The sequence below is a fragment of the Delphinus delphis genome, chromosome X (genome assembly GCF_949987515.2).
Source record: "Delphinus delphis chromosome X, mDelDel1.2, whole genome shotgun sequence".
Lineage (NCBI taxonomy): Eukaryota > Metazoa > Chordata > Mammalia > Artiodactyla > Delphinidae > Delphinus > Delphinus delphis.
Genome location: NC_082704.1, coordinates 67,719,469 through 67,745,429, shown reverse-complemented (window position 1 = coordinate 67,745,429; position 25,961 = coordinate 67,719,469). Strand labels below are relative to the sequence as shown.

General features: G+C 53.2%; 2 protein-coding genes across 2 annotated transcripts; both read right to left on the bottom strand.

Moving 5' to 3' along the window:
* Positions 1-1,439: 1,439 nt before the first annotated feature.
* On the bottom strand, positions 1,440-7,461 carry LOC132418163 (uncharacterized protein CXorf49 homolog). Its single transcript, XM_060002033.1, has 8 exons — positions 7,437-7,461; positions 5,266-5,633; positions 4,078-5,058; positions 3,257-3,413; positions 2,651-2,727; positions 2,339-2,384; positions 1,714-1,755; positions 1,440-1,609 (listed from the first exon to the last, which is right to left on the bottom strand). The coding sequence occupies exons 1-7, from the start codon at positions 7,459-7,461 to the stop codon at positions 1,715-1,717; spliced, it is 1,695 nt and encodes a 564-aa protein (XP_059858016.1). The 3' UTR covers positions 1,440-1,609; position 1,714.
* Positions 7,462-16,137: 8,676 nt separating this feature from the next.
* On the bottom strand, positions 16,138-20,425 carry LOC132418162 (uncharacterized protein CXorf49 homolog). Its single transcript, XM_060002032.1, has 8 exons — positions 20,404-20,425; positions 19,938-20,305; positions 18,750-19,730; positions 17,955-18,111; positions 17,349-17,425; positions 17,037-17,082; positions 16,412-16,453; positions 16,138-16,307 (listed from the first exon to the last, which is right to left on the bottom strand). The coding sequence occupies exons 1-7, from the start codon at positions 20,423-20,425 to the stop codon at positions 16,413-16,415; spliced, it is 1,692 nt and encodes a 563-aa protein (XP_059858015.1). The 3' UTR covers positions 16,138-16,307; position 16,412.
* Positions 20,426-25,961: the final 5,536 nt, after the last annotated feature.

Sequence of the window (25,961 nt, the reverse complement as noted above, 5' to 3'; positions counted from 1 at the left end):
TGAGGGGAAGGATTAAGTCCCACGAACGTTCTTTTCTGACCCTGAGGTCTGTGACTGTCCCATCCCACCTGTGGTCTGCCCACCTGAACTCATGCCGTGGACTCAGGAAGGGAGTCAGGGTGAGAATATGGGGGAAGGGTGGACCCAAGTGCTCCCCATTGTCCAGGTGCAGTCACTCCTTACTTCCCATCCTCACTGCGCCCATCCTGCCCCTGTCCCGGGTAGCTCATGTTGGGTGGCCTCATATATGGGTCCCCTGATTCTAAGATGAGCTACTCTGAGGAGCCACCCTTCCCAATCTCATTCCATCCACACCCACAGTAGTTGTCAGACATCATAGGATCACAGAGTAGGATCGAGAGCCACCTCCAGCGAATCCAACATTTCGAGCATCCCGACACCCTGTCGTGGGGGTTGGTGACTTCTGCATCATCCCCCTCCTATGTTTTGGGAATTTAACGACAACCCTTGAACAAAACAGACCCGAACCTTGCTTTTGCTCATTCAATGCCTTACAGAACCTGGACCAGCCTCTAGTCCCTTTACTCCCTGAATCACATCTTTCTCCCTCAAGGGAGATTACCCCTGATTACATTTATTCACACACAGGGACACACCGTCACCAACCTTGAATAGCCAATCTACCATCATACCCCCTTTTGTGTAGTAAAACACCGGTCTTTCAGGAAGGGTGTCAGGCAGAACCACCCTTGCCTCACTCAAACACAAATCTGTCCCTCTGAGTCTCAGGCTGGTACAGCCCTGGGTCCTGGCTGAGGGAAGGAAGTGCTCCCCAACCTCAAGTGAGGGGGAAATCGAACATGGAGTTCAGACTCAATCTCGTGTGTCCTAAAGAGGCAGTCTGGGAGATTGAGCTGGGACACGGAAATATCATTTCCAGGAAAATCTGTGTCACGGGGCTGGTGGAAGAGTATTTGACGGGGACCATGCAACAACACAGACCTACTAACCACACTCGCCATAGAACCTGACAGGCCAATTTCCACTCAAGGGTGTACAGACGACCCGGCTGGAGGAGGGTGGTCAGCTGGCTAGGGCAGGGAGGATGTGAATGCTTCCAGACTGGAGCTCTGGAAGGGGGTCATGAGTTCCTGCTGATGGGAAGGGTGAATGGCAGAGATGAATGGGAACCGCCAGACCCCAGAGGAGGAGGGGGGTTTGGAGAGAGCTAGAAGAGGGCCTTCGGGGGAAAGGGAGGACGTGCCAATGTGGCCAGGCAGAGCACACACAGGACCCAGACCTCGGACACTCCGCTGGCTTGACTGCAGGGATGGTAACAGAGGCTGGCCCAGAGTCCCCACCACAGGATGCCACAGATACCGTTCTGGAAAAGGCTCTGACGTGGAGCAGCGCCCCGCCCCGGCCCCCTACCCCGACCCCGACCCCTACCCCTCCAGAGAGAAGGCAGAACACAGAATATGAGAGGTACTTTAATTGGAAACTGCTGTGAAACTGGGGCGGGGCGGGGGCAAAACAAGGGGGAGAGGAAGCCCTAGCTGAGGCAGAACAGGAGGGAACGAGCTTGGCCACAGCTCCAGGGCCCCAAAGGTACCAGCTGCTCCTCTTGCAGGAAGACGCTGGGCTCAACCTGTGAAACAGCAGAGTCAGGGAAGAGCCTGAAGCCAGGGCCAGCCCCCAGCCCTGCTCAACAGCCAGGACTGTGGGAAGGGGTACGGTGTGTGTAACACTCACTTCAAAGGGTCTGCAACTTGTCAGCCAGGTACTGCATGGCGGCTGCAACAGGGACAGGCATTAGCAGGCGCTCCAGACAGAGGGATACAGAAGCCCGTCCCCCTATCCCCGTGAGGAACCGCCTAGCCCTGATACCTGAAACCCCTCCAGACCCGATGCAAAGAGCTCTGGGCCTGATCACTCCCCACCACCCAAATTGAATGTGGAACCGGTTCCTAAAGGGAAACAAAATGTGCCAGCAGCTCTCATGCTGTGGGCCGTGCCACAACCACTCAGAACTTGTCACACACACAAACAAACAATCCAACAAGAACCTTAGAAGCCACACCAAGCAGCAGTTCAAGGGAAAAATCAACGAGGCATCTCTAAAAGTCCTATCAGAAGGACATTCCCTAGGACTGGTCTGGTTGTCAAAGTGTGCATGCAGTCCAGACAGTACTTTGCTGTTTGTACACACGCCCAGTTGTACATGCACAGCCAGCTCCAGGGCCAGGCCTGAGAGGTTCTCCTCCCCACAGGGATGATCGTCCCTGCCAGGCCCACCGCACCTGCAGCCCACCCCCACCCCAGGTGCCCACCCGGGTTCTTCACTAAGACACCGCTCTCCGGCCCTGGTTCCTCATACCAAGTTGCTCCTTAAGTTCGTCTACTTCTCTCTTTAGCTCGAGACACTAGGCCAGCAGACAGAGGAGGAAGAGAAATGATTAGTATACTCTGGCCTCCTCTCTCCTCCACCTTCTCCTCTCCCCCGGGCCCTCCACCCCAAAGCCGGGTGGTTAGACTGGCAAGGGCTCCTCAGTGGAAAGGAGGTGGGCTCCCTCCGTGGGGTACGTGATGGGGGCAGGGGAGGGGGAGCCCACACATGTCAGCTGAACTTGGACCCAGATCCCACCCTCGAGTTTGGGCCTGCATTTCCAGGATGCAGTGGAAGCATTACCCAAGGACAGCAGGGCGTTCCCAGTGGCTGCTGCTGCGTTTCCGGTCTTGGGGGATGGTCAAGTGGCCCCCGGTCACCTGAGAGGGAAAGGACACACAATCCAGCTTCCCAGGCTCCCAGTGAGGTGGAAAGGGCCAAGCGGGTTCTAAAGTGAGGTGAGGCAGCACCACCCTCTGCTGGCAACCAGCCGCCCCTGCTCTGCCCAGCAGCCAGAACCTTGTCTCTGGGCCTGCTTCCCCTGTTCCCCGGGGACAGCCATTTCGCCACTGTGGTCCCCAAACAATGTGGCTCTGGATTCGACCCTCCCAGAGCTGCAGCCACAGCCAGCACGTGGGAGAGCAATGTGGCCGAACAGGACTTAACAGAAAAGGCTGTTCCCCTGCAAGTCTACACCCGGAGCAGGTGTTTGGGGCACTGCCACCGATCACCCCGGCCGCACAAACCCCACACAGAGGATGATGTGGCTCAAGGCCAGCCCTGCCAGCACCCCGTCTTCTGTGGGAGAAGCTGCCTGGGAGCAAGGCTGTGCCCCCGGCAGAGACAGAGGCAGAGGTTTCTGTCCTCAACCCCTCTTCCCTCCCCTCATATCAAACCCACGACACTCACCTGAGGGGGCAGGCCCCCTGGGCATGACTTCTCCCTGGTTCAGGGCCAAGGGTTCTGAGTTTCCTGGATCTTGGGGGCCTCTGGTGTTGACGTCGCCACTGCTGGCTTTTCTACGATGCATGCGCAGACAAGATGTCCCTGGCCTGTGAGTGAGCAGCTGAAACAAAAATTTCTCACCGATTTGGACTAAGGAAGTGTGTGTGTGTGTGTGTGCGTGTGTGTGTGTGTGTGTGTGAGAGAGAGAGAGAGAGAGAGAGAGAGAGAGAGAGAGAGAGAGAGAGAGAGAGAGTTGTGTGATTCGGGCCAGGGTGAGGCAGGGAATTGGGAAGGGAATTGAAAGGCTGATCTCATTAGCACTTTCTCCCTCAGTCAGCCCCAGGCCAGCAGGCAGAGCTGATCTAGGCACAACAGTGGGACACTGAGAAAGCCCAGGCCCCCTGCAAGGAAGGTCTGGGGAACAGCTAGGAAGGAGGATTCAGGAAGCTGGTGAGTCTAAATACTGAGGCCTTCCGGGGAAGCTTTTAAGGGATCCCCCGACCCAATTCAGCTACCAGCCCTCCCTTCCATCCCAGCCCAAGTCTCCCAGAGGAGGCTGGAAAGAGGCCAAGGGTGGAGAACCGGGCCCAGGACACCCGAAGTGCTACCTTAATGTTTGTCCCTAGGAAAAGGAGCCCGATCTGGCATCGTAATGACCCAGTGACCGAGGGGCACCCAATGCTGACCTCTGAGGGGTGGACAGAGGCAGCATGGATGAAGACGTGTGCCCTGGGTGCTGTGGGGGGGGGAAGAGTGGGGAGAGAGGAGGAGCATGGCCTACTCACTTGGCCCTTTGGGGCTGGGTCTCTATTTGGGTCCTTATCTTCTCCCGCCACCGCCTCAGACTCCCTTGCCCACCTGACCACGGATTTCTTCCCAGCGCCACTGTGCTTGGACTGTTTGGTTCCCGAAAGGACCAAGGTATAACTCTTGGGTCTCCCAGGCAGCGGAATACCAGAGATTGGGGGGAAGGTGGCCGGTTCCACGGGAGTTGCCGAGATTCGCTGCCCCCGGGAACGGAAGGTTCCCCCCAGGGCAAGTTTGGACGCTTCCCCGACGGATTTCTTCTCCTGGGCTCCGTTCTTCCTAGGAGTGACCTGCGGCAGGCCACCTGGAGCAGCAGCAGAAACAGAAGCAGCAGCAGCAGCAGCAGCAGCAGCTCCCGCGTAGCTGGGCTTGCTGCCCCCCTTGCCCCACAGCACGCTCTGCATTTTCTTAGGGGAAGAGATGCCCTGCTTTCCCACGCCCTGCCTTTCCACAACCGAAGAGAGTCCTCGCGGAGCCGAGGACAGGGAAGAGCCTGTCACGTGACGGTAATTCTCCCTGACTTGGAACTTCGAGTGTCTGGGAGTGTCCCCGGGATCCTCGGGTCTGCTGGGCTTGGCCTGGCCTCCTCCTCTGCGGTAAGTGCTCACCGTCATCAGCTGTGTCTCACTGAATTCATCTGAGGACTCGGAGTCGGACAGCAGCCAGGCCAGGCCTTCCGCGGAGCGCCGCTGGCGATCCGCAGCCACGTTCAACCTACGCTTAGTGCCTCTCTTAGGGTTCCCCAAGGCCCGGCCCGCTTCAGGCCCACCGAGGTGGACAGGGCCGGCTGGAGCCGTCGACGCCTCCCCACAGCTCTGGCCGGGCGCTCCTCGACCGCCGGGACCCGCCTCGAGGCGCAGTGTCGACCCAGTGGCCTCTTTGAAGGCAGTGGACCTCTCTGGGGACGGGTACCTGCGGACGCCCAGCACGTCCTGGTCGGTCAGCTGCTGCAGGTTGGCCTCCTTGGCCGCCTCAGACTCCTCGATCAGGTCCAGGAGGTCCCTCGTGTGCTCATGTGGGGAGCCAGGTCGGCCTTCGCGGCCCCACAGCACCGGCCCTCGCGCTTCCAGCATCTCCCGCTCAGACTGGAAGCCCTCGGGGTCCGGGTATCTGCGGACACCCAGCACATCCTGGTCGGTCAGCTGCTGCAGGTTGGCCTCCTTGGCCGCCTCAGACTCCTCGATCAGGTCCAGGAGGTCCCTCGTGTGCTCATGTGGGGAGCCAGGTCGGCCTTCGCGGCCCCACAGTACCGGCCCTCGCCCTTCCAGCATCTCCCGCTTCGACTGGAAGCCCTCGGGGTCCGGGAAGCCGCCTCCGCCCTTGCCGCTCCGCGGCTCCCCAGGCTCGGGGCCTGGGTCGGGCCCCGGCGGGACTGCGGGGCCGGCTATGCGGACGCCGGCCCGCTCCCTGACTTTTGGGCGGACACGCCTTCTCAACACATACACCTCATCCGGGGAGCTCATGTCGCGACCCGGGTGGCCCCAGAACCGGGGCGACGGTCGATGGCCCGAGTCGCGGTCGCGGTCACGGCGGGCTAGGCGGGCGGCGCTCAGAAGGGAGCGTCAGCCACCTCACGCGCCGCACGAGCTCGCCTCAAAAGAAAGGACGCGCCACTTTCAGCGCGCCTCTCACGCCCGCGCCGCAGCCTCCTCATTGGTCCGGCCCCCGCCAACCAGCGGGCTCCTTGTTCGCCCGCCCCCGTCGAGACCTAACCAATGGGGCCGAGGGCCTCTGGTTTGCTCGCAAGCCCATGGGCGGTCCGGGCAGTTGGCTGGTGAAGGAGGTGGTGGGAGTGCCTCCCTCTGTCAAGCCTCTGGGCCCGCCTCCTCCTGTCCCGCCTCCCCTTTCTGGTTAGAGTCACAGCTCTGAGCCTCCGTTTCCCATGTATACAGGGGGTCGAGGGCGTCGGCGAGTGAGGGCGCCGGGCTCCACGGGTGGTGAGGATGAAACGTCAAGATGGAGGCGCTGGATGCCTAGCACGCGCCGAAAGCATTTGCCAGCCTCCCTTCCACCGCAAGCCTTAAGACCCAACAGGAGAATGGGCACAGGAGTCCCGCAGTCAGTGATCAGGGGTCGGCCAGAGAGCAAAGGGATCGTATTTTCGTTCTGTAAGGTCTCTGTCTCAACTGCTCCATCAAATGTGGCTCAGCAGACGTTACTGGCAGGCGAGTGTGGCGGATAGACTTGGGGTTGGCCTCGCTCCATCAGCCCTTCCCCCTCTCTGAGGCAAATTCAAAGAAGAGGAAATCGCAGTGGCCAGTTACACCCCAAAAGATGCTCCCCACCGCTGATCCTGGAGTTGTGAACTAAAACCACGAATCGGGTTTCACACACTAGGTTGACAACCTTCAAAGAACTTAACCATTCCGAGGGTGGGAGAGGTTAGGAGCAAACCCCTGTGGCGGTGGTGCAAGAGACGCATTGGGGAGGTAATTTGGCAGAATCCATTGAAAGCAACTTAGTGCCGGCACGGACTCTGTGCCTGGCACTCTTCTAAGCGCTGGGCATAAATAATAATGCATCCGCGTGACACGCCTTTAACTATAGTACCAACTATTACTGGCCTCTTCCCGGTGAGGAAACAGGCACTGAGAGGTTCGGCCACTGGCCCAAGGTCATTCGGCTCGTGGGGATCAGCGGCAGGATTGAAACCAATCAATCTGACTCCAGAGTCCTTGCTTTTAGCCCAAGATCTTTAAAAGGAAGGAAGAAAGAATCTATTTCCTCTATGCTCCTGCAAGTCCGCTGCCTGGTACTTCTTCCGGAGACACGCTGGTACCTGTAGTGTACAAGAACACATGCACAAGGGTGTTGGTGATGGGAAAAACTGGGAACACTCCAAATTCCCGTCAGTAAGGAAATGGATGAATGCAACGTGGCTTAGCATCCAGTAGCATAAAGCGTGGCAGTCCAACGGAATGCATCAGGCCATTCTCACAGCTTTCGAAAGCATCCGCCTGACTTCCAACTGCAAGTTGCAGAACGATGGCTTTGGATTCACATTTGTAAGTTAAATCACTTGCGTGCGTGGGCACACGCACACACACCAGTCAATCCTATGTAATATATGAGAATTCATTTAAGTATATGTACAAGTATGTTTTAAAGTTTTGAAGGACGCACAACCAAGGCCTACCAGTTGTGATGGCGGTGGGTGTGGATAGCCAGGTGTCTCTCAATTTTTCTTGGAACTGTCAGTTCTCAGCTCCCCTGAGCTGAGCAGTACTGATGTCTGGGGAGTGGTGCCTCCCTTGGTTTCCATACGGCCCATGGGTGTTAGAATTTCCCGTGTCTGCCACCCCACTCCTACTCTGACACCGCTCCATTCCTCCCATACCTTCCTTCTGCTCCTTCCCGTTCATACTCCTCTGTCTTCAGTCACCTCTGTCTCCTGCATTCTGCTCTGGCTGACCTCCTGGAGAGTCCTGGGGTGTCTGAACCCCTCTTGCCTGTGGAACTCAAAGGCCCAGTTTTCTGGGTCTGCACCTGAGAAGCTGGCCGTGCTGGAGAAGTTTCAGAGCAGGGGAGATTGGGTGCACTGTAAATCTGCAATCCTTCTCCTCGAGCCTGCCCCCGATGGTGCCTGCCCGTTTGTGGATACCGCCCTCTTCCACTTCTCCCAGTGACTTTTTAAGTCATGGTGTGCTATTTCAAATATGTTAAAATGGATAAGGAAGGATATAGCAAAATCTCCTGCATCCACCAGCACCCTAGGAAACATTACCAGTGGATTCAGTGGAAGCCTCCGTCTTCCCTCTCACCATTTCCATTCCCTTCCTCCCTCCCCCAGAGAGAGACTCCCAGAACTTCTTCTCACCTTCTCCACTCTCTTCGTCCCTGTGGCTCTCCTACCTCCTCTTCCCCTGCATCCCATACGTCTCCAATGATGTCACTAATCTCTGCTTTAGCCCCCTATGCTCACCAGGATCCAATACTGCTTTTGACTTACTCTCTTGGCCTGGGGTGGGAGCCAGTGTCAGAGGTTCCTCTTGGCTTTCCCCACCGGGATAGCTCTTACCCCACAGAGCAGTGACCCAATGTGGAAGTCATTGCTCCAACTGCCAAGTGTATCACTTATCATTATCAGCTTGGGTACTGGAGAAATGACTGCTATTTTGGTCCAGGGACCCATTCAGCTCACTGTGAACCGGTCTCTATTCCCAACTCCTTTTAATGTCAGGGCCTCATAAGCCCCATTCTAATGGGGCCCCATCATGACACTTTGGGCCTCCTGGATCAATGTCAGCTCAGATCCTGTGTCCAGTAGTAGTAGAAGTGTCTGGGTCTTTTTCTAGCCTCCGGGTACAGTCACCTGAGAACTGGCAGTCATTCTCTTTAGGGACGGTCATAACCCACTGCCTTGTTTCTGGATCCTTCCTCCTCAGGACTCATCCACCTCTTCAGTGGGGCCAGTCTCTGAATTGGCTGAGGACCAGGAACTGAGCAGGAGACTGTGGCTTTTTAGCGGGATGATGGCCCTCCTTCTCTTGCATTCTTGCCTTTTGCTGGCTGTCGTTGCCCCTAGGGAGCCATGCTGTCTGAGCCATCTTCTCAGCTTTCTGCCGGTCAAGCAGGCACTCTTGACTGCCCCTCTGACCTTGCTGGTCGTTACTGGAAATGTGGTTTGCTGGCATCTCTTGGTTAAGAGCTGCCCTCTGCCCTCTATCATGTCAGAATTCGTTGGCTCCCATGGGTGGTAATGAGCCCAGGTCGGGACCACTTTCCTTCCATCATTGGCATTGGCCTCCAGAGGGGAGCAACCACCAAACTTCTAGTGATGCTGGGGCCCCTCTCACCAGAACACTCCTGATGGCTTTGGTGTCCTCTCAGCCCTACAGTGGGACATGTGTCCTACAGTGGGATGTGTCCTCTCAGCCCTACAGTGGGACATAACCATGAGGCCATGTGACTGGCCTCACCTTTTCTGTCCGTTCTAGCATGTCTGCATCACTCAACCTTTTTGTTCCTTCCTCTGCCATCTGCCAATCCAAGGCAGGCATTTCCACTTCTCTCCTTATGGGCCATCACTTTCTCAAAGTTTCAAAGGGCCAGTCTGGCAGTGAATTTCCTCCACCTCCTGGAGTCCTTGCCCGTGTGTTAAATCCCATGGCATGAGAAAGCGCCTCCGCTCAGTAAAACTTGCTTATCCACTCTTATATTCCTGTCCACTTGATCCAGCACCCTGAAAATCCAATCCCAGGGATATTGCCCTGCTCCTGCCAGTACAGGCTTGTTATTTCTTGGTGTATAATTTCTTTTTCCCCTTATCAGGCTCGGCATATCCCAGTGAGTTTATGGAGAAGAGATAAGGGTTTCCCTGGGAGAGGCGTCTGTCACTTTGTGGGGGAGCAGACTCTGTAGCATCTACCAGCACAGGGCATGTGTTAGCTCTTGCTAGGGAAGGAAGGGCCACCCTGCAAGCTTTGAGGCCTCAGGACGTTTGGATCTGATAAGCCAACGTTTGGAGACATCCATGCCAATATACCCGGCCTACATTTCAGAGTCTGAAGTTTTTCCAAAAAGGGCCCTGACCTTCCCATAACAGGCCTGTGTTTGTCAAGGATGTATACATCTCTGGAGTTCTGCACTTACTGTTATCGCATAATCTGTGAGCTACTCAGCTGTCTCTGCAGGAGGCAAGGGCATTTTGTAAGCCACCAAGAAAACCCCATGAATCTTACACTTGGCCCTTAACTGTTTGGTAATGTCCCTTAGTTTCTCATTATGTCTTTGCAGGGCGCCAGTATAACAGTGATGAACAGCCGCCTCTGCCCTCCCTATAGACATAGTGCCCTCCCTACCATTCAAAGGCCTGAATCATCTCAGAGGCCACAAGTAAGACCCTCCACTGGGATATTTTTCAAGGTACGTATGGATAAAACCTTAAGGAATCAGGAGGTAACCTTGTGCTAGAGATTATCCATGCCCCACATAACACTCAAAATGGTACGCTCTTTGTCATTTGGGCAGTGAGTGAGCTGGTCCATAAACCCCATCTTATAGCTAACTTCTCAGACCACTCCTGGTACCACTTTTGTTAGTTTGGGTCCTCCAAAAATACGGACAGCAAGGCATGATTGGACATGAACGAACATGATGGGAGAATGGCATGTGAAGGATAAAGGAGAAGGAGCAGGAATGAGTCTTCTTCTTCAGGGTGCGATGCGGGTCTGACGTCTGTAAGAGAGACGTGGGGGAAAGGAGGGTCAGATAAGAAGAATCTCAGATGCAGTTTCGTTCTAACAGTAAACTTTAGTTCCGTTTAGTTTAGTTTGTTCAGGCTCATGTGGAGTCCCCACCCTACAGCTGCCATTTAGAGGAGTCCCTGTCCTGAAGCAGTATGCCCCTGCCATGCTCAGTCACTGGCTGGGAGCTACCCAGAGGATGTGGGATCTTGGCACAAACAATGGTGGTGCCAGAGAAGTGGCAGCTGGCACTTGCCAATCTACTATGTTCCCTGCAGTGGATCGGAGGGGCATGTTTCTATGGCCACCACAAGGAAGCAGAAGTCAAAGGTGACTAACATTTCCGTTTTGAGTGACTTTGTGGTGGGGAGCATAAGGACACAGGAAGTAAAGAAAGATTGGGAGGGAAATGATGGGATTTTGGATACATTAAGGTTGTGTTTCTTATAGGACATGCAGGTGGAATGCACTTAGAAATTTGGTTCTGGAACACCAGTGAGGGGTCAAAGCTAGAGAGAGATACAGACTTGGGAGCCATTCATTCCCTCAGCAAACTTTTATAGCAGTGTTTTTTCAAACGTCACCATAACGTTAGAAGTTCCTTGCATGGAAGCTCCAATTCCTTTCCCTTCACCCTCCTCAGAAGTAACCTCTATCCTTTGTCTTCATCGTTCCCTTCCTTTTCTTTAGTTATTCTCTACATAGGTTCATATTCCTAACAACGTTGGTTTTGCTGCATCCTTTGGTCTTTATGTAAACGGAATCATTTGTGTTGTTTCTGACTTCTCCCGTGTGATACTGTGTAACTGAGATTCATCCCTGTTGTCGCATGTGGCAGGCACTTGTTCATTTTCATTGCTGTACACTGTTCCACCAAATGAATATACAGTAGACTCTCATTATCATGATAGTTATTTGCAGTCTATAAAGTTGCCATGAACACTGAATTAGGCAATCCTGAAACATTGCTCCTAAGGGAAATATAATTTCAAGTTCCTACCATCCGCTGGTCACAACATTTTCATCGACTGATCGCTGCGTAATCATGTTTCATGTGTGTTTCTGTTTAAAGGCACTCTATTTAATACAAATATTATTGATTCATTAACACTGACCTCACAGCCAACAGCATTATAAATCATGCCTGAACAAGGTTTATGTAACACACATATTTTCTTGAGTGCACGTCATAGTCATTTTGCACTCAAGGACACTAGACAGTACTTCAGCACTAAGCTTGGAGGCCATCTTTAATTATGAAATCACCAACAAAGAAGCACAAAAATGCAAACTATGTGGCACCAAATAAATCATGAAAAGGACACTTGCTTGCAGTATGAGACTGAAACCAGAAGGCAGGGCGTCACCTTGTTTGACCTCAGTTGGGAACATATTCCACCAACTCAGGTTTTTCACAGCTCTCTCGAACGAGGAGGAAAGCACTCTGGTACTGATTTGTGGTTAAAAATGAATTTTACCAAATAGGGGAATTTGCAAGTATGGAATCCACAAATAACAAGAATCAACTGTATCTCAAGCTATGTATCCATTCTACTGTCAATGGGTAATTTGGGTTGTTTCCATTTGGGCAGATATTATTCATAGCGCTACTATAAACATTCTGGCACATGTTTCCTGGTGCCCACGTACAAGAGCCTTCCAGGGCAGAGCTTTCCAACTTTTGGACCTGGGACTTTGAGGCCTTCATCTCCAGAGACAGCCAGGCAGCAGCCCCTGGACCGCTTGGTTCTGGCCCTGAACAACTTTGTCATCTTACTCCTGTATGCCATACAATCATCATTTTCTGTGTGAGCCATAGAATCAAATGGCTGGGAAGCTGCTTCAGTGCTCATTTTTAAGACTGAAATTGTCATCTCATAGGGAAAGAAGATTTCCAACATTACTAGATCATGCCAGAGTTTTTACAATGGGGTCATGCTAATTTCTACTCCTATCAACAGTGTTTAACTGTTCCACATCCTCATCAACATTTGATATTAACAAAGTACAAAATTGTTGTCAATCTTGTGATAGTGAAATGGCGTCTCATTGTAGATTTAATCTGCAATTTCTTGATTAGTAATAATATTAGTAATAATATTGAGCAGCTTTTCATATGCTTGGCCTTGGGGATTTTCTTGTCTATGAGGTGTTCATTTAGTGTCTTTTGCCCATTTTCCCCTTGGGTTGTTTGCATATTTATTTGTGGAAGTTCTTTATGTATTCTATACTTTAATTCTTTGATGATTTCATGTTATGTAAATATCTTCTAGTTTTTAGCTTGCCTTCACTCTTTTTATCATACCTTTTAATGAACAAAAGCACTTCTTTTTAATTTTTCACAGCACTTTATTATGAAAAGTTCCATACAAGAAGATCACGGGACTTCCCTGGTGGCACAGTGGTTAAGAATCTGTCTGCCAATGTAGGGGACACGGGTTCGATCCCTGGTCCCAGAAGATCCCCTATGCCACGGAGCAACTAAGCCTGTGCGGCACAGCTACTGGATCCTGTGCTCTAGAGCCTGCGTGCCACAGCTGCTGAAGCCTGCGTGCCTAGAGCCCATGCTCCACAACAAGAGAAGCCACTGCAATGAGAAGCCCGCGCACCAAAACGAAGAGTAGCCCCTGCTCACCGCAACTAGAGAAAGCCGGCGTGCAGCCACAGAGGCCCAGCGCAGCCAAATAAATAAATAAAATTTTAAAAGAAAGAAGAAGATCACAAGATGATCCGGGAAAGTTGAGGGGGTACTTGCTGATCATGGACCACCTTCGCTCTCACCAGATGACCTTGCTTCCCATTTCATTGAGAGTATACAGGCAATCAGAAACAAACTTCCCTCATTCATAAATAGTTTTCTCTATTTTGCATCATTCCTATCAGCATACAAGTATGTTGTCGTTTCTCCCAATTAAAGAAAACCTTCTTTTGATTCCAATTTCCCTTCAAGCGACACCTTTTTTCTCTGCTCACCTTCACAGAAAAACTCCTTAAGAGTCAGTGTATACTTGCTGTGTCAAATTCTTCTCTTCTCATTCACTCTTTCTCTCCTTTCCATTTAACAATTCTCTATTGAGGGCTTACCACATGCCAGGTACTGTTCTAACACATGGTGCTACATCACTGAGAAAAACAGATGACGTTCCTTCCCTCAAGAGCTTACATTTCTGTCATAGGCCTATTGGCAATATTTTCTCAATCTTCAACTATGTCCATTCCTTTGTTGTTGGAAATCACTTTCCTGGACCCAGTTTCAATCTTTATTGGTTGCCTAGAGTGTCGCTCCTAGAACACTCCTTTACCAAACCCCTAAGTGGGATCTTCTGCTTCCTAGAACTAATGTCTTCATTGTTCTTGGTTTACCACAGTGTTTTGATGGGACTCATTCTCCAGGTACCATGGGTGATAATTTCTTTTAAGACTTTGCATGAACAAATATTACTTTTAATATTACCTTTAATTTCATGCTTATTTGATAGCTGATATATAATTTCAGGCTGAAAAGTTTTCTGACTTTCAATGTCACTTTTGAGAATGCTGGTACTATTTTGCATGCCATTATGATTCCCAAGCCTTTATGTATGACACATTTAATTTTTTTAGTTACATATATTTTGATTTATTGCATAGTAAAATTAACTTTTTTGTTTTCAGTACCATGAGTTTTAACACATGGACAGATTTGTGTAACTATCACCACAATCAGGATACAAAACAGTTCCATCAGCCCCAAAATCTCCCTCATTCTGCTGCTTTGTAGTCAAACCATCTCCCCCATCCCAAACCTCTGATAACTGGTGATCTGTTTCCCATCCCTATAGTTTTACCTTTTCCAAATATTATACAAACACAATCACACAGTATGTAACATTTTGAGACTGGCTTCTTTCATTTAGCTAATGCATTTGCGATTCATCCAAGTTGTTGCATGTATCAAGAGTTCCTTCCTTTGTATCGTTAAAAAATGTTTCATTTATAGATGTATGGTTTTATTCGTTCATCTGTTGAATAACATCTTGATTGCTTTCAGTTTGGGGTGACTATGAATAAGGTTTCTATGAACATTCTGTTAACATTCTATTAACATCCATAGTGTGCACTGGGAAGCGAGTTCCTGTGATGACTGTCTCCAGCCTGTAGTTAGCTTCACTCTCTCCAGAGTGTCTGCAGGGACACATGACCTGGAATGACTGTCTCTACTGGTCAGAGGCAGGTCCAAGGTCTAAGCTAGCTCTGTTTCCTCGAAGTGCACACACACTCATTGGTAATGGCCTCAGCTCAGTGGGGAGCAGTGCTGGAGCAAGAGGGGCTAGAACATAAGCCTGGTACAGGCTGGGTGGGGCACTGGGTACATTCTAGGAATCCAGCCAGAGGCCTGGGCAGCAATCAAGCCCACCTTCTCCAGGGAGGGATTTGAGGGGAAGGATTAAGTCCCACGAACGTTCTTTTCTGACCCTGAGGTCTGTGACTGTCCCATCCCACCTGTGGTCTGCCCACCTGAACTCATGCCGTGGACTCAGGAAGGGAGTCAGGGTGAGAATATGGGGGAAGGGTGGACCCAAGTGCTCCCCATTGTCCAGGTGCAGTCACTCCTTACTTCCCATCCTCACTGCGCCCATCCTGCCCCTGTCCCGGGTAGCTCATGTTGGGTGGCCTCATATATGGGTCCCCTGATTCTAAGATGAGCTACTCTGAGGAGCCACCCTTCCCAATCTCATTCCATCCACACCCACAGTAGTTGTCAGACATCATAGGATCACAGAGTAGGATCGAGAGCCACCTCCAGCGAATCCAACATTTCGAGCATCCCGACACCCTGTCGTGGGGGTTGGTGACTTCTGCATCATCCCCCTCCTATGTTTTGGGAATTTAACGACAACCCTTGAACAAAACAGACCCGAACCTTGCTTTTGCTCATTCAATGCCTTACAGAACCTGGACCAGCCTCTAGTCCCTTTACTCCCTGAATCACATCTTTCTCCCTCAAGGGAGATTACCCCTGATTACATTTATTCACACACAGGGACACACCGTCACCAACCTTGAATAGCCAATCTACCATCATACCCCCTTTTGTGTAGTAAAACACCGGTCTTTCAGGAAGGGTGTCAGGCAGAACCACCCTTGCCTCACTCAAACACAAATCTGTCCCTCTGAGTCTCAGGCTGGTACAGCCCTGGGTCCTGGCTGAGGGAAGGAAGTGCTCCCCAACCTCAAGTGAGGGGGAAATCGAACATGGAGTTCAGACTCAATCTCGTGTGTCCTAAAGAGGCAGTCTGGGAGATTGAGCTGGGACACGGAAATATCATTTCCAGGAAAATCTGTGTCACGGGGCTGGTGGAAGAGTATTTGACGGGGACCATGCAACAACACAGACCTACTAACCACACTCGCCATAGAACCTGACAGGCCAATTTCCACTCAAGGGTGTACAGACGACCCGGCTGGAGGAGGGTGGTCAGCTGGCTAGGGCAGGGAGGATGTGAATGCTTCCAGACTGGAGCTCTGGAAGGGGGTCATGAGTTCCTGCTGATGGGAAGGGTGAATGGCAGAGATGAATGGGAACCGCCAGACCCCAGAGGAGGAGGGGGGTTTGGAGAGAGCTAGAAGAGGGCCTTCGGGGGAAAGGGAGGACGTGCCAATGTGGCCAGGCAGAGCACACACAGGACCCAGACCTCGGACACTCCGCTGGCTTGACTGCAGGGATGGTAACAGAGGCTGGCCCAGAGTCCCCACCACAGGATGCCACAGATACCGTTCTGGAAAAGGCTCTGACGTGGAGCAGCGCCCCGCCCCGGCCCCCTACCCCGACCCCGACCCCTACCCCTCCAGAGAGAAGGCAGAACACAGAATATGAGAGGTACTTTAATTGGAAACTGCTGTGAAACTGGGGCGGGGCGGGGGCAAAACAAGGGGGAGAGGAAGCCCTAGCTGAGGCAGAACAGGAGGGAACGAGCTTGGCCACAGCTCCAGGGCCCCAAAGGTACCAGCTGCTCCTCTTGCAGGAAGACGCTGGGCTCAACCTGTGAAACAGCAGAGTCAGGGAAGAGCCTGAAGCCAGGGCCAGCCCCCAGCCCTGCTCAACAGCCAGGACTGTGGGAAGGGGTACGGTGTGTGTAACACTCACTTCAAAGGGTCTGCAACTTGTCAGCCAGGTACTGCATGGCGGCTGCAACAGGGACAGGCATTAGCAGGCGCTCCAGACAGAGGGATACAGAAGCCCGTCCCCCTATCCCCGTGAGGAACCGCCTAGCCCTGATACCTGAAACCCCTCCAGACCCGATGCAAAGAGCTCTGGGCCTGATCACTCCCCACCACCCAAATTGAATGTGGAACCGGTTCCTAAAGGGAAACAAAATGTGCCAGCAGCTCTCATGCTGTGGGCCGTGCCACAACCACTCAGAACTTGTCACACACACAAACAAACAATCCAACAAGAACCTTAGAAGCCACACCAAGCAGCAGTTCAAGGGAAAAATCAACGAGGCATCTCTAAAAGTCCTATCAGAAGGACATTCCCTAGGACTGGTCTGGTTGTCAAAGTGTGCATGCAGTCCAGACAGTACTTTGCTGTTTGTACACACGCCCAGTTGTACATGCACAGCCAGCTCCAGGGCCAGGCCTGAGAGGTTCTCCTCCCCACAGGGATGATCGTCCCTGCCAGGCCCACCGCACCTGCAGCCCACCCCCACCCCAGGTGCCCACCCGGGTTCTTCACTAAGACACCGCTCTCCGGCCCTGGTTCCTCATACCAAGTTGCTCCTTAAGTTCGTCTACTTCTCTCTTTAGCTCGAGACACTAGGCCAGCAGACAGAGGAGGAAGAGAAATGATTAGTATACTCTGGCCTCCTCTCTCCTCCACCTTCTCCTCTCCCCCGGGCCCTCCACCCCAAAGCCGGGTGGTTAGACTGGCAAGGGCTCCTCAGTGGAAAGGAGGTGGGCTCCCTCCGTGGGGTACGTGATGGGGGCAGGGGAGGGGGAGCCCACACATGTCAGCTGAACTTGGACCCAGATCCCACCCTCGAGTTTGGGCCTGCATTTCCAGGATGCAGTGGAAGCATTACCCAAGGACAGCAGGGCGTTCCCAGTGGCTGCTGCTGCGTTTCCGGTCTTGGGGGATGGTCAAGTGGCCCCCGGTCACCTGAGAGGGAAAGGACACACAATCCAGCTTCCCAGGCTCCCAGTGAGGTGGAAAGGGCCAAGCGGGTTCTAAAGTGAGGTGAGGCAGCACCACCCTCTGCTGGCAACCAGCCGCCCCTGCTCTGCCCAGCAGCCAGAACCTTGTCTCTGGGCCTGCTTCCCCTGTTCCCCGGGGACAGCCATTTCGCCACTGTGGTCCCCAAACAATGTGGCTCTGGATTCGACCCTCCCAGAGCTGCAGCCACAGCCAGCACGTGGGAGAGCAATGTGGCCGAACAGGACTTAACAGAAAAGGCTGTTCCCCTGCAAGTCTACACCCGGAGCAGGTGTTTGGGGCACTGCCACCGATCACCCCGGCCGCACAAACCCCACACAGAGGATGATGTGGCTCAAGGCCAGCCCTGCCAGCACCCCGTCTTCTGTGGGAGAAGCTGCCTGGGAGCAAGGCTGTGCCCCCGGCAGAGACAGAGGCAGAGGTTTCTGTCCTCAACCCCTCTTCCCTCCCCTCATATCAAACCCACGACACTCACCTGAGGGGGCAGGCCCCCTGGGCATGACTTCTCCCTGGTTCAGGGCCAAGGGTTCTGAGTTTCCTGGATCTTGGGGGCCTCTGGTGTTGACGTCGCCACTGCTGGCTTTTCTACGATGCATGCGCAGACAAGATGTCCCTGGCCTGTGAGTGAGCAGCTGAAACAAAAATTTCTCACCGATTTGGACTAAGGAAGTGTGTGTGTGTGTGTGTGTGCGTGTGTGTGTGTGTGTGTGTGTGAGAGAGAGAGAGAGAGAGAGAGAGTTGTGTGATTCGGGCCAGGGTGAGGCAGGGAATTGGGAAGGGAATTGAAAGGCTGATCTCATTAGCACTTTCTCCCTCAGTCAGCCCCAGGCCAGCAGGCAGAGCTGATCTAGGCACAACAGTGGGACACTGAGAAAGCCCAGGCCCCCTGCAAGGAAGGTCTGGGGAACAGCTAGGAAGGAGGATTCAGGAAGCTGGTGAGTCTAAATACTGAGGCCTTCCGGGGAAGCTTTTAAGGGATCCCCCGACCCAATTCAGCTACCAGCCCTCCCTTCCATCCCAGCCCAAGTCTCCCAGAGGAGGCTGGAAAGAGGCCAAGGGTGGAGAACCGGGCCCAGGACACCCGAAGTGCTACCTTAATGTTTGTCCCTAGGAAAAGGAGCCCGATCTGGCATCGTAATGACCCAGTGACCGAGGGGCACCCAATGCTGACCTCTGAGGGGTGGACAGAGGCAGCATGGATGAAGACGTGTGCCCTGGGTGCTGTGGGGGGGGGAAGAGTGGGGAGAGAGGAGGAGCATGGCCTACTCACTTGGCCCTTTGGGGCTGGGTCTCTATTTGGGTCCTTATCTTCTCCCGCCACCGCCTCAGACTCCCTTGCCCACCTGACCACGGATTTCTTCCCAGCGCCACTGTGCTTGGACTGTTTGGTTCCCGAAAGGACCAAGGTATAACTCTTGGGTCTCCCAGGCAGCGGAATACCAGAGATTGGGGGGAAGGTGGCCGGTTCCACGGGAGTTGCCGAGATTCGCTGCCCCCGGGAACGGAAGGTTCCCCCCAGGGCAAGTTTGGACGCTTCCCCGACGGATTTCTTCTCCTGGGCTCCGTTCTTCCTAGGAGTGACCTGCGGCAGGCCACCTGGAGCAGCAGCAGAAACAGAAGCAGCAGCAGCAGCAGCAGCAGCAGCTCCCGCGTAGCTGGGCTTGCTGCCCCCCTTGCCCCACAGCACGCTCTGCATTTTCTTAGGGGAAGAGATGCCCTGCTTTCCCACGCCCTGCCTTTCCACAACCGAAGAGAGTCCTCGCGGAGCCGAGGACAGGGAAGAGCCTGTCACGTGACGGTAATTCTCCCTGACTTGGAACTTCGAGTGTCTGGGAGTGTCCCCGGGATCCTCGGGTCTGCTGGGCTTGGCCTGGCCTCCTCCTCTGCGGTAAGTGCTCACCGTCATCAGCTGTGTCTCACTGAATTCATCTGAGGACTCGGAGTCGGACAGCAGCCAGGCCAGGCCTTCCGCGGAGCGCCGCTGGCGATCCGCAGCCACGTTCAACCTACGCTTAGTGCCTCTCTTAGGGTTCCCCAAGGCCCGGCCCGCTTCAGGCCCACCGAGGTGGACAGGGCCGGCTGGAGCCGTCGACGCCTCCCCACAGCTCTGGCCGGGCGCTCCTCGACCGCCGGGACCCGCCTCGAGGCGCAGTGTCGACCCAGTGGCCTCTTTGAAGGCAGTGGACCTCTCTGGGGACGGGTACCTGCGGACGCCCAGCACGTCCTGGTCGGTCAGCTGCTGCAGGTTGGCCTCCTTGGCCGCCTCAGACTCCTCGATCAGGTCCAGGAGGTCCCTCGTGTGCTCATGTGGGGAGCCAGGTCGGCCTTCGCGGCCCCACAGCACCGGCCCTCGCGCTTCCAGCATCTCCTGCTCAGACTGGAAGCCCTCGGGGTCCGGGTATCTGCGGACACCCAGCACATCCTGGTCGGTCAGCTGCTGCAGGTTGGCCTCCTTGGCCGCCTCAGACTCCTCGATCAGGTCCAGGAGGTCCCTCGTGTGCTCATGTGGGGAGCCAGGTCGGCCTTCGCGGCCCCACAGTACCGGCCCTCGCCCTTCCAGCATCTCCCGCTTCGACTGGAAGCCCTCGGGGTCCGGGAAGCCGCCTCCGCCCTTGCCGCTCCGCGGCTCCCCAGGCTCGGGGCCTGGGTCGGGCCCCGGCGGGACTGCGGGGCCGGCTATGCGGACGCCGGCCCGCTCCCTGACTTTTGGGCGGACACGCCTTCTCAACACATACACCTCATCCGGGGAGCTCATGTCGCGACCCGGGTGGCCCCAGAACCGGGGCGACGGTCGATGGCCCGAGTCGCGGTCGCGGTCACGGCGGGCTAGGCGGGCGGCGCTCAGAAGGGAGCGTCAGCCACCTCACGCGCCGCACGAGCTCGCCTCAAAAGAAAGGACGCGCCACTTTCAGCGCGCCTCTCACGCCCGCGCCGCAGCCTCCTCATTGGTCCGGCCCCCGCCAACCAGCGGGCTCCTTGTTCGCCCGCCCCCGTCGAGACCTAACCAATGGGGCCGAGGGCCTCTGGTTTGCTCGCAAGCCCGTGGGCGGTCCGGGCAGTTGGCTGGTGAAGGAGGTGGTGGGAGTGCCTCCCTCTGTCAAGCCTCTGGGCCCGCCTCCTCCTGTCCCGCCTCCCCTTTCTGGTTAGAGTCACAGCTCTGAGCCTCCGTTTCCCATGTATACAGGGGGTCGAGGGCGTCGGGGAGTGAGGGCGCCGGGCTCCACGGGTGGTGAGGATGAAACGTCAAGATGGAGGCGCTGGATGCCTAGCACGCGCCGAAAGCATTTGCCAGCCTCCCTTCCACCGCAAGCCTTAAGACCCAACAGGAGAATGGGCACAGGAGTCCCGCAGTCAGTGATCAGGGGTCGGCCAGAGAGCAAAGGGATCGTATTTTCGTTCTGTAAGGTCTCTGTCTCAACTGCTCCATCAAATGTGGCTCAGCAGACGTTACTGGCAGGCGGGTGTGGCGGATAGACTTGGGGTTGGCCTCGCTCCATCAGCCCTTCCCCCTCTCTGAGGCAAATTCAAAGAAGAGGAAATCGCAGTGGCCAGTTACACCCCAAAAGATGCTCCCCACCGCTGATCCTGGAGTTGTGAACTAAAACCACGAATCGGGTTTCACACACTAGGTTGACAACCTTCAAAGAACTTAACCATTCCGAGGGTGGGAGAGGTTAGGAGCAAACCCCTGTGGCGGTGGTGCAAGAGACGCATTGGGGAGGTAATTTGGCAGAATCCATTGAAAGCAACTTAGTGCCGGCACGGACTCTGTGCCTGGCACTCTTCTAAGCGCTGGGCATAAATAATAATGCATCCGCGTGACACGCCTTTAACTATAGTACCAACTATTACTGGCCTCTTCCCGGTGAGGAAACAGGCACTGAGAGGTTCGGCCACTGGCCCAAGGTCATTCGGCTCGTGGGGATCAGCGGCAGGATTGAAACCAATCAATCTGACTCCAGAGTCCTTGCTTTTAGCCCAAGATTTTTAAAAGGAAGGAAGAAAGAATCTATTTCCTCTATGCTCCTGCAAGTCCGCTGCCTGGTACTTCTTCCGGAGACACGCTGGTACCTGTAGTGTACAAGAACACATGCACAAGGGTGTTGGTGATGGGAAAAACTGGGAACACTCCAAATTCCCGTCAGTAAGGAAATGGATGAATGCAACGTGGCTTAGCATCCAGTAGCATAAAGCGTGGCAGTCCAACGGAATGCATCAGGCCATTCTCACAGCTTTCGAAAGCATCCGCCTGACTTCCAACTGCAAGTTGCAGAACGATGGCTTTGGATTCACGTTTGTAAGTTAAATCACTTGCGTGCGTGGGCACACACACACACACCAGTCAATCCTATGTAATATATGAGAATTCATTTAAGTATATGTACAAGTATGTTTTAAAGTTTTGAAGGACGCACAACCAAGGCCTACCAGTTGTGATGGCGGTGGGTGTGGATAGCCAGGTGTCTCTCAATTTTTCTTGGAACTGTCAGTTCTCAGCTCCCCTGAGCTGAGCAGTACTGATGTCTGGGGAGTGGTGCCTCCCTTGGTTTCCATACGGCCCATGGGTGTTAGAATTTCCCGTGTCTGCCACCCCACTCCTACTCTGACACCGCTCCATTCCTCCCATACCTTCCTTCTGCTCCTTCCCGTTCATACTCCTCTGTCTTCAGTCACCTCTCTCTCTTGCAACCTGCTCTGGCTGACCTCCTGGAGAGTCCTGGGGTGTCTGAACCCCTCTTGCCTGTGGAACTCAAAGGCCCAGTTTTCTGGGTCTGCACCTGAGAAGCTGGCCGTGCTGGAGAAGTTTCAGAGCAGGGGAGATTGGGTGCACTGTAAATCTGCAATCCTCCTCCTCGAGCCTGCCCCCGATGGTGCCTGCCCGTTTGTGGATACCGCCCTCTTCCACTTCTCCCAGTGACTTTTTAAGTCATGGTGTGCTATTTCAAATATGTTAAAATGGATAAGGAAGGATATAGCAAAATCTCCTGCATCCACCAGCACCCTAGGAAACATTACCAGTGGATTCAGTGGAAGCCTCCGTCTTCCCTCTCACCATTTCCATTCCCTTCCTCCCTCCCCCAGAGAGAGACTCCCAGAACTTCTTCTCACCTTCTCCACTCTCTTCGTCCCTGTGGCTCTCCTACCTCCTCTTCCCCTGCATCCCATACGTCTCCAATGATGTCACTAATCTCTGCTTTAGCCCCCTATGCTCACCAGGATCCAATACTGCTTTTGACTTACTCTCTTGGCCTGGGGTGGGAGCCAGTGTCAGAGGTTCCTCTTGGCTTTCCCCACCGGGATAGCTCTTACCCCACAGAGCAGTGACCCAATGTGGAAGTCATTGCTCCAACTGCCAAGTGTATCACTTATCATTATCAGCTTGGGTACTGGAGAAATGACTGCTATTTTGGTCCAGGGACCCATTCAGCTCACTGTGAACCGGTCTCTATTCCCAACTCCTTTTAATGTCAGGGCCTCATAAGCCCCATTCTAATGGGGCCCCATCATGACACTTTGGGCCTCCTGGATCAATGTCAGCTCAGATCCTGTGTCCAGTAGTAGTAGAAGTGTCTGGGTCTTTTTCTAGCCTCCGGGTACAGTCACCTGAGAACTGGCAGTCATTCTCTTTAGGGACGGTCATAACCCACTGCCTTGTTTCTGGATCCTTCCTCCTCAGGACTCATCCACCTCTTCAGTGGGGCCAGTCTCTGAATTGGCTGAGGACCAGGAACTGAGCAGGAGACTGTGGCTTTTTAGCGGGATGATGGCCCTCCTTCTCTTGCATTCTTGCCTTTTGCTGGCTGTCGTTGCCCCTAGGGAGCCATGCTGTCTGAGCCATCTTCTCAGCTTTCTGCCGGTCAAGCAGGCACTCTTGACTGCCCCTCTGACCTTGCTGGTCGTTACTGGAAATGTGGTTTGCTGGCATCTCTTGGTTAAGAGCTGCCCTCTGCCCTCTATCATGTCAGAATTCGTTGGCTCCCATGGGTGGTAATGAGCCCAGGTCGGGACCACTTTCCTTCCATCATTGGCATTGGCCTCCAGAGGGGAGCAACCACCAAACTTCTAGTGATGCTGGGGCCCCTCTCACCAGAACACTCCTGATGGCTTTGGTGTCCTCTCAGCCCTACAGTGGGACATGTGTCCTACAGTGGGATGTGTCCTCTCAGCCCTACAGTGGGACATAACCATGAGGCCATGTGACTGGCCTCACCTTTTCTGTCCGTTCTAGCATGTCTGCATCACTCAACCTTTTTGTTCCTTCCTCTGCCATCTGCCAATCCAAGGCAGGCATTTCCACTTCTCTCCTTATGGGCCATCACTTTCTCAAAGTTTCAAAGGGCCAGTCTGGCAGTGAATTTCCTCCATCTCCTGGAGTCCTTGCCCGTGTGTTAAATCCCATGGCATGAGAAAGCGCCTCCGCTCAGTAAAACTTGCTTATCCACTCTTATATTCCTGTCCACTTGATCCAGCACCCTGAAAATCCAATCCCAGGGATATTGCCCTGCTCCTGCCAGTACAGGCTTGTTATTTCTTGGTGTATAATTTCTTTTTCCCCTTATCAGGCTCGGCATATCCCAGTGAGTTTATGGAGAAGAGATAAGGGTTTCCCTGGGAGAGGCGTCTGTCACTTTGTGGGGGAGCAGACTCTGTAGCATCTACCAGCACAGGGCATGTGTTAGCTCTTGCTAGGGAAGGAAGGGCCACCCTGCAAGCTTTGAGGCCTCAGGACGTTTGGATCTGATAAGCCAACGTTTGGAGACATCCATGCCAATATACCCGGCCTACATTTCAGAGTCTGAAGTTTTTCCAAAAAGGGCCCTGACCTTCCCATAACAGGCCTGTGTTTGTCAAGGATGTATACATCTCTGGAGTTCTGCACTTACTGTTATCGCATAATCTGTGAGCTACTCAGCTGTCTCTGCAGGAGGCAAGGGCATTTTGTAAGCCACCAAGAAAACCCCATGAATCTTACACTTGGCCCTTAACTGTTTGGTAATGTCCCTTAGTTTCTCATTATGTCTTTGCAGGGCGCCAGTATAACAGTGATGAACAGCCGCCTCTGCCCTCCCTATAGACATAGTGCCCTCCCTACCATTCAAAGGCCTGAATCATCTCACAGGCCACAAGTAAGACCCTCCACTGGGATATTTTTCAAGGTACGTATGGATAAAACCTTAAGGAATCAGGAGGTAACCTTGTGCTAGAGATTATCCATGCCCCACATAACACTCAAAATGGTACGCTCTTTGTCATTTGGGCAGTGAGTGAGCTGGTCCATAAACCCCATCTTATAGCTAACTTCTCAGACCACTCCTGGTACCACTTTTGTTAGTTTGGGTCCTCCAAAAATACGGACAGCAAGGCATGATTGGACATGAACGAACATGATGGGAGAATGGCATGTGAAGGATAAAGGAGAAGGAGCAGGAATGAGTCTTCTTCTTCAGGGTGCGATGCGGGTCTGACGTCTGTAAGAGAGACGTGGGGGAAAGGAGGGTCAGATAAGAAGAATCTCAGATGCAGTTTCGTTCTAACAGTAAACTTTAGTTCCGTTTAGTTTAGTTTGTTCAGGCTCATGTGGAGTCCCCACCCTACAGCTGCCATTTAGAGGAGTCCCTGTCCTGAAGCAGTATGCCCCTGCCATGCTCAGTCACTGGCTGGGAGCTACCCAGAGGATGTGGGATCTTGGCACAAACAATGGTGGTGCCAGAGAAGTGGCAGCTGGCACTTGCCAATCTACTATGTTCCCTGCAGTGGATCGGAGGGGCATGTTTCTATGGCCACCACAAGGAAGCAGAAGTCAAAGGTGACTAACATTTCCGTTTTGAGTGACTTTGTGGTGGGGAGCATAAGGACACAGGAAGTAAAGAAAGATTGGGAGGGAAATGATGGGATTTTGGATACATTAAGGTTGTGTTTCTTATAGGACATGCAGGTGGAATGCACTTAGAAATTTGGTTCTGGAACACCAGTGAGGGGTCAAAGCTAGAGAGAGATACAGACTTGGGAGCCATTCATTCCCTCAGCAAACTTTTATAGCAGTGTTTTTTCAAACGTCACCATAACGTTAGAAGTTCCTTGCATGGAAGCTCCAATTCCTTTCCCTTCACCCTCCTCAGAAGTAACCTCTATCCTTTGTCTTCATCGTTCCCTTCCTTTTCTTTAGTTATTCTCTACATAGGTTCATATTCCTAACAACGTTGGTTTTGCTGCATCCTTTGGTCTTTATGTAAACGGAATCATTTGTGTTGTTTCTGACTTCTCCCGTGTGATACTGTGTAACTGAGATTCATCCCTGTTGTCGCATGTGGCAGGCACTTGTTCATTTTCATTGCTGTACACTGTTCCACCAAATGAATATACAGTAGACTCTCATTATCATGATAGTTATTTGCAGTCTATAAAGTTGCCATGAACACTGAATTAGGCAATCCTGAAACATTGCTCCTAAGGGAAATATAATTTCAAGTTCCTACCATCC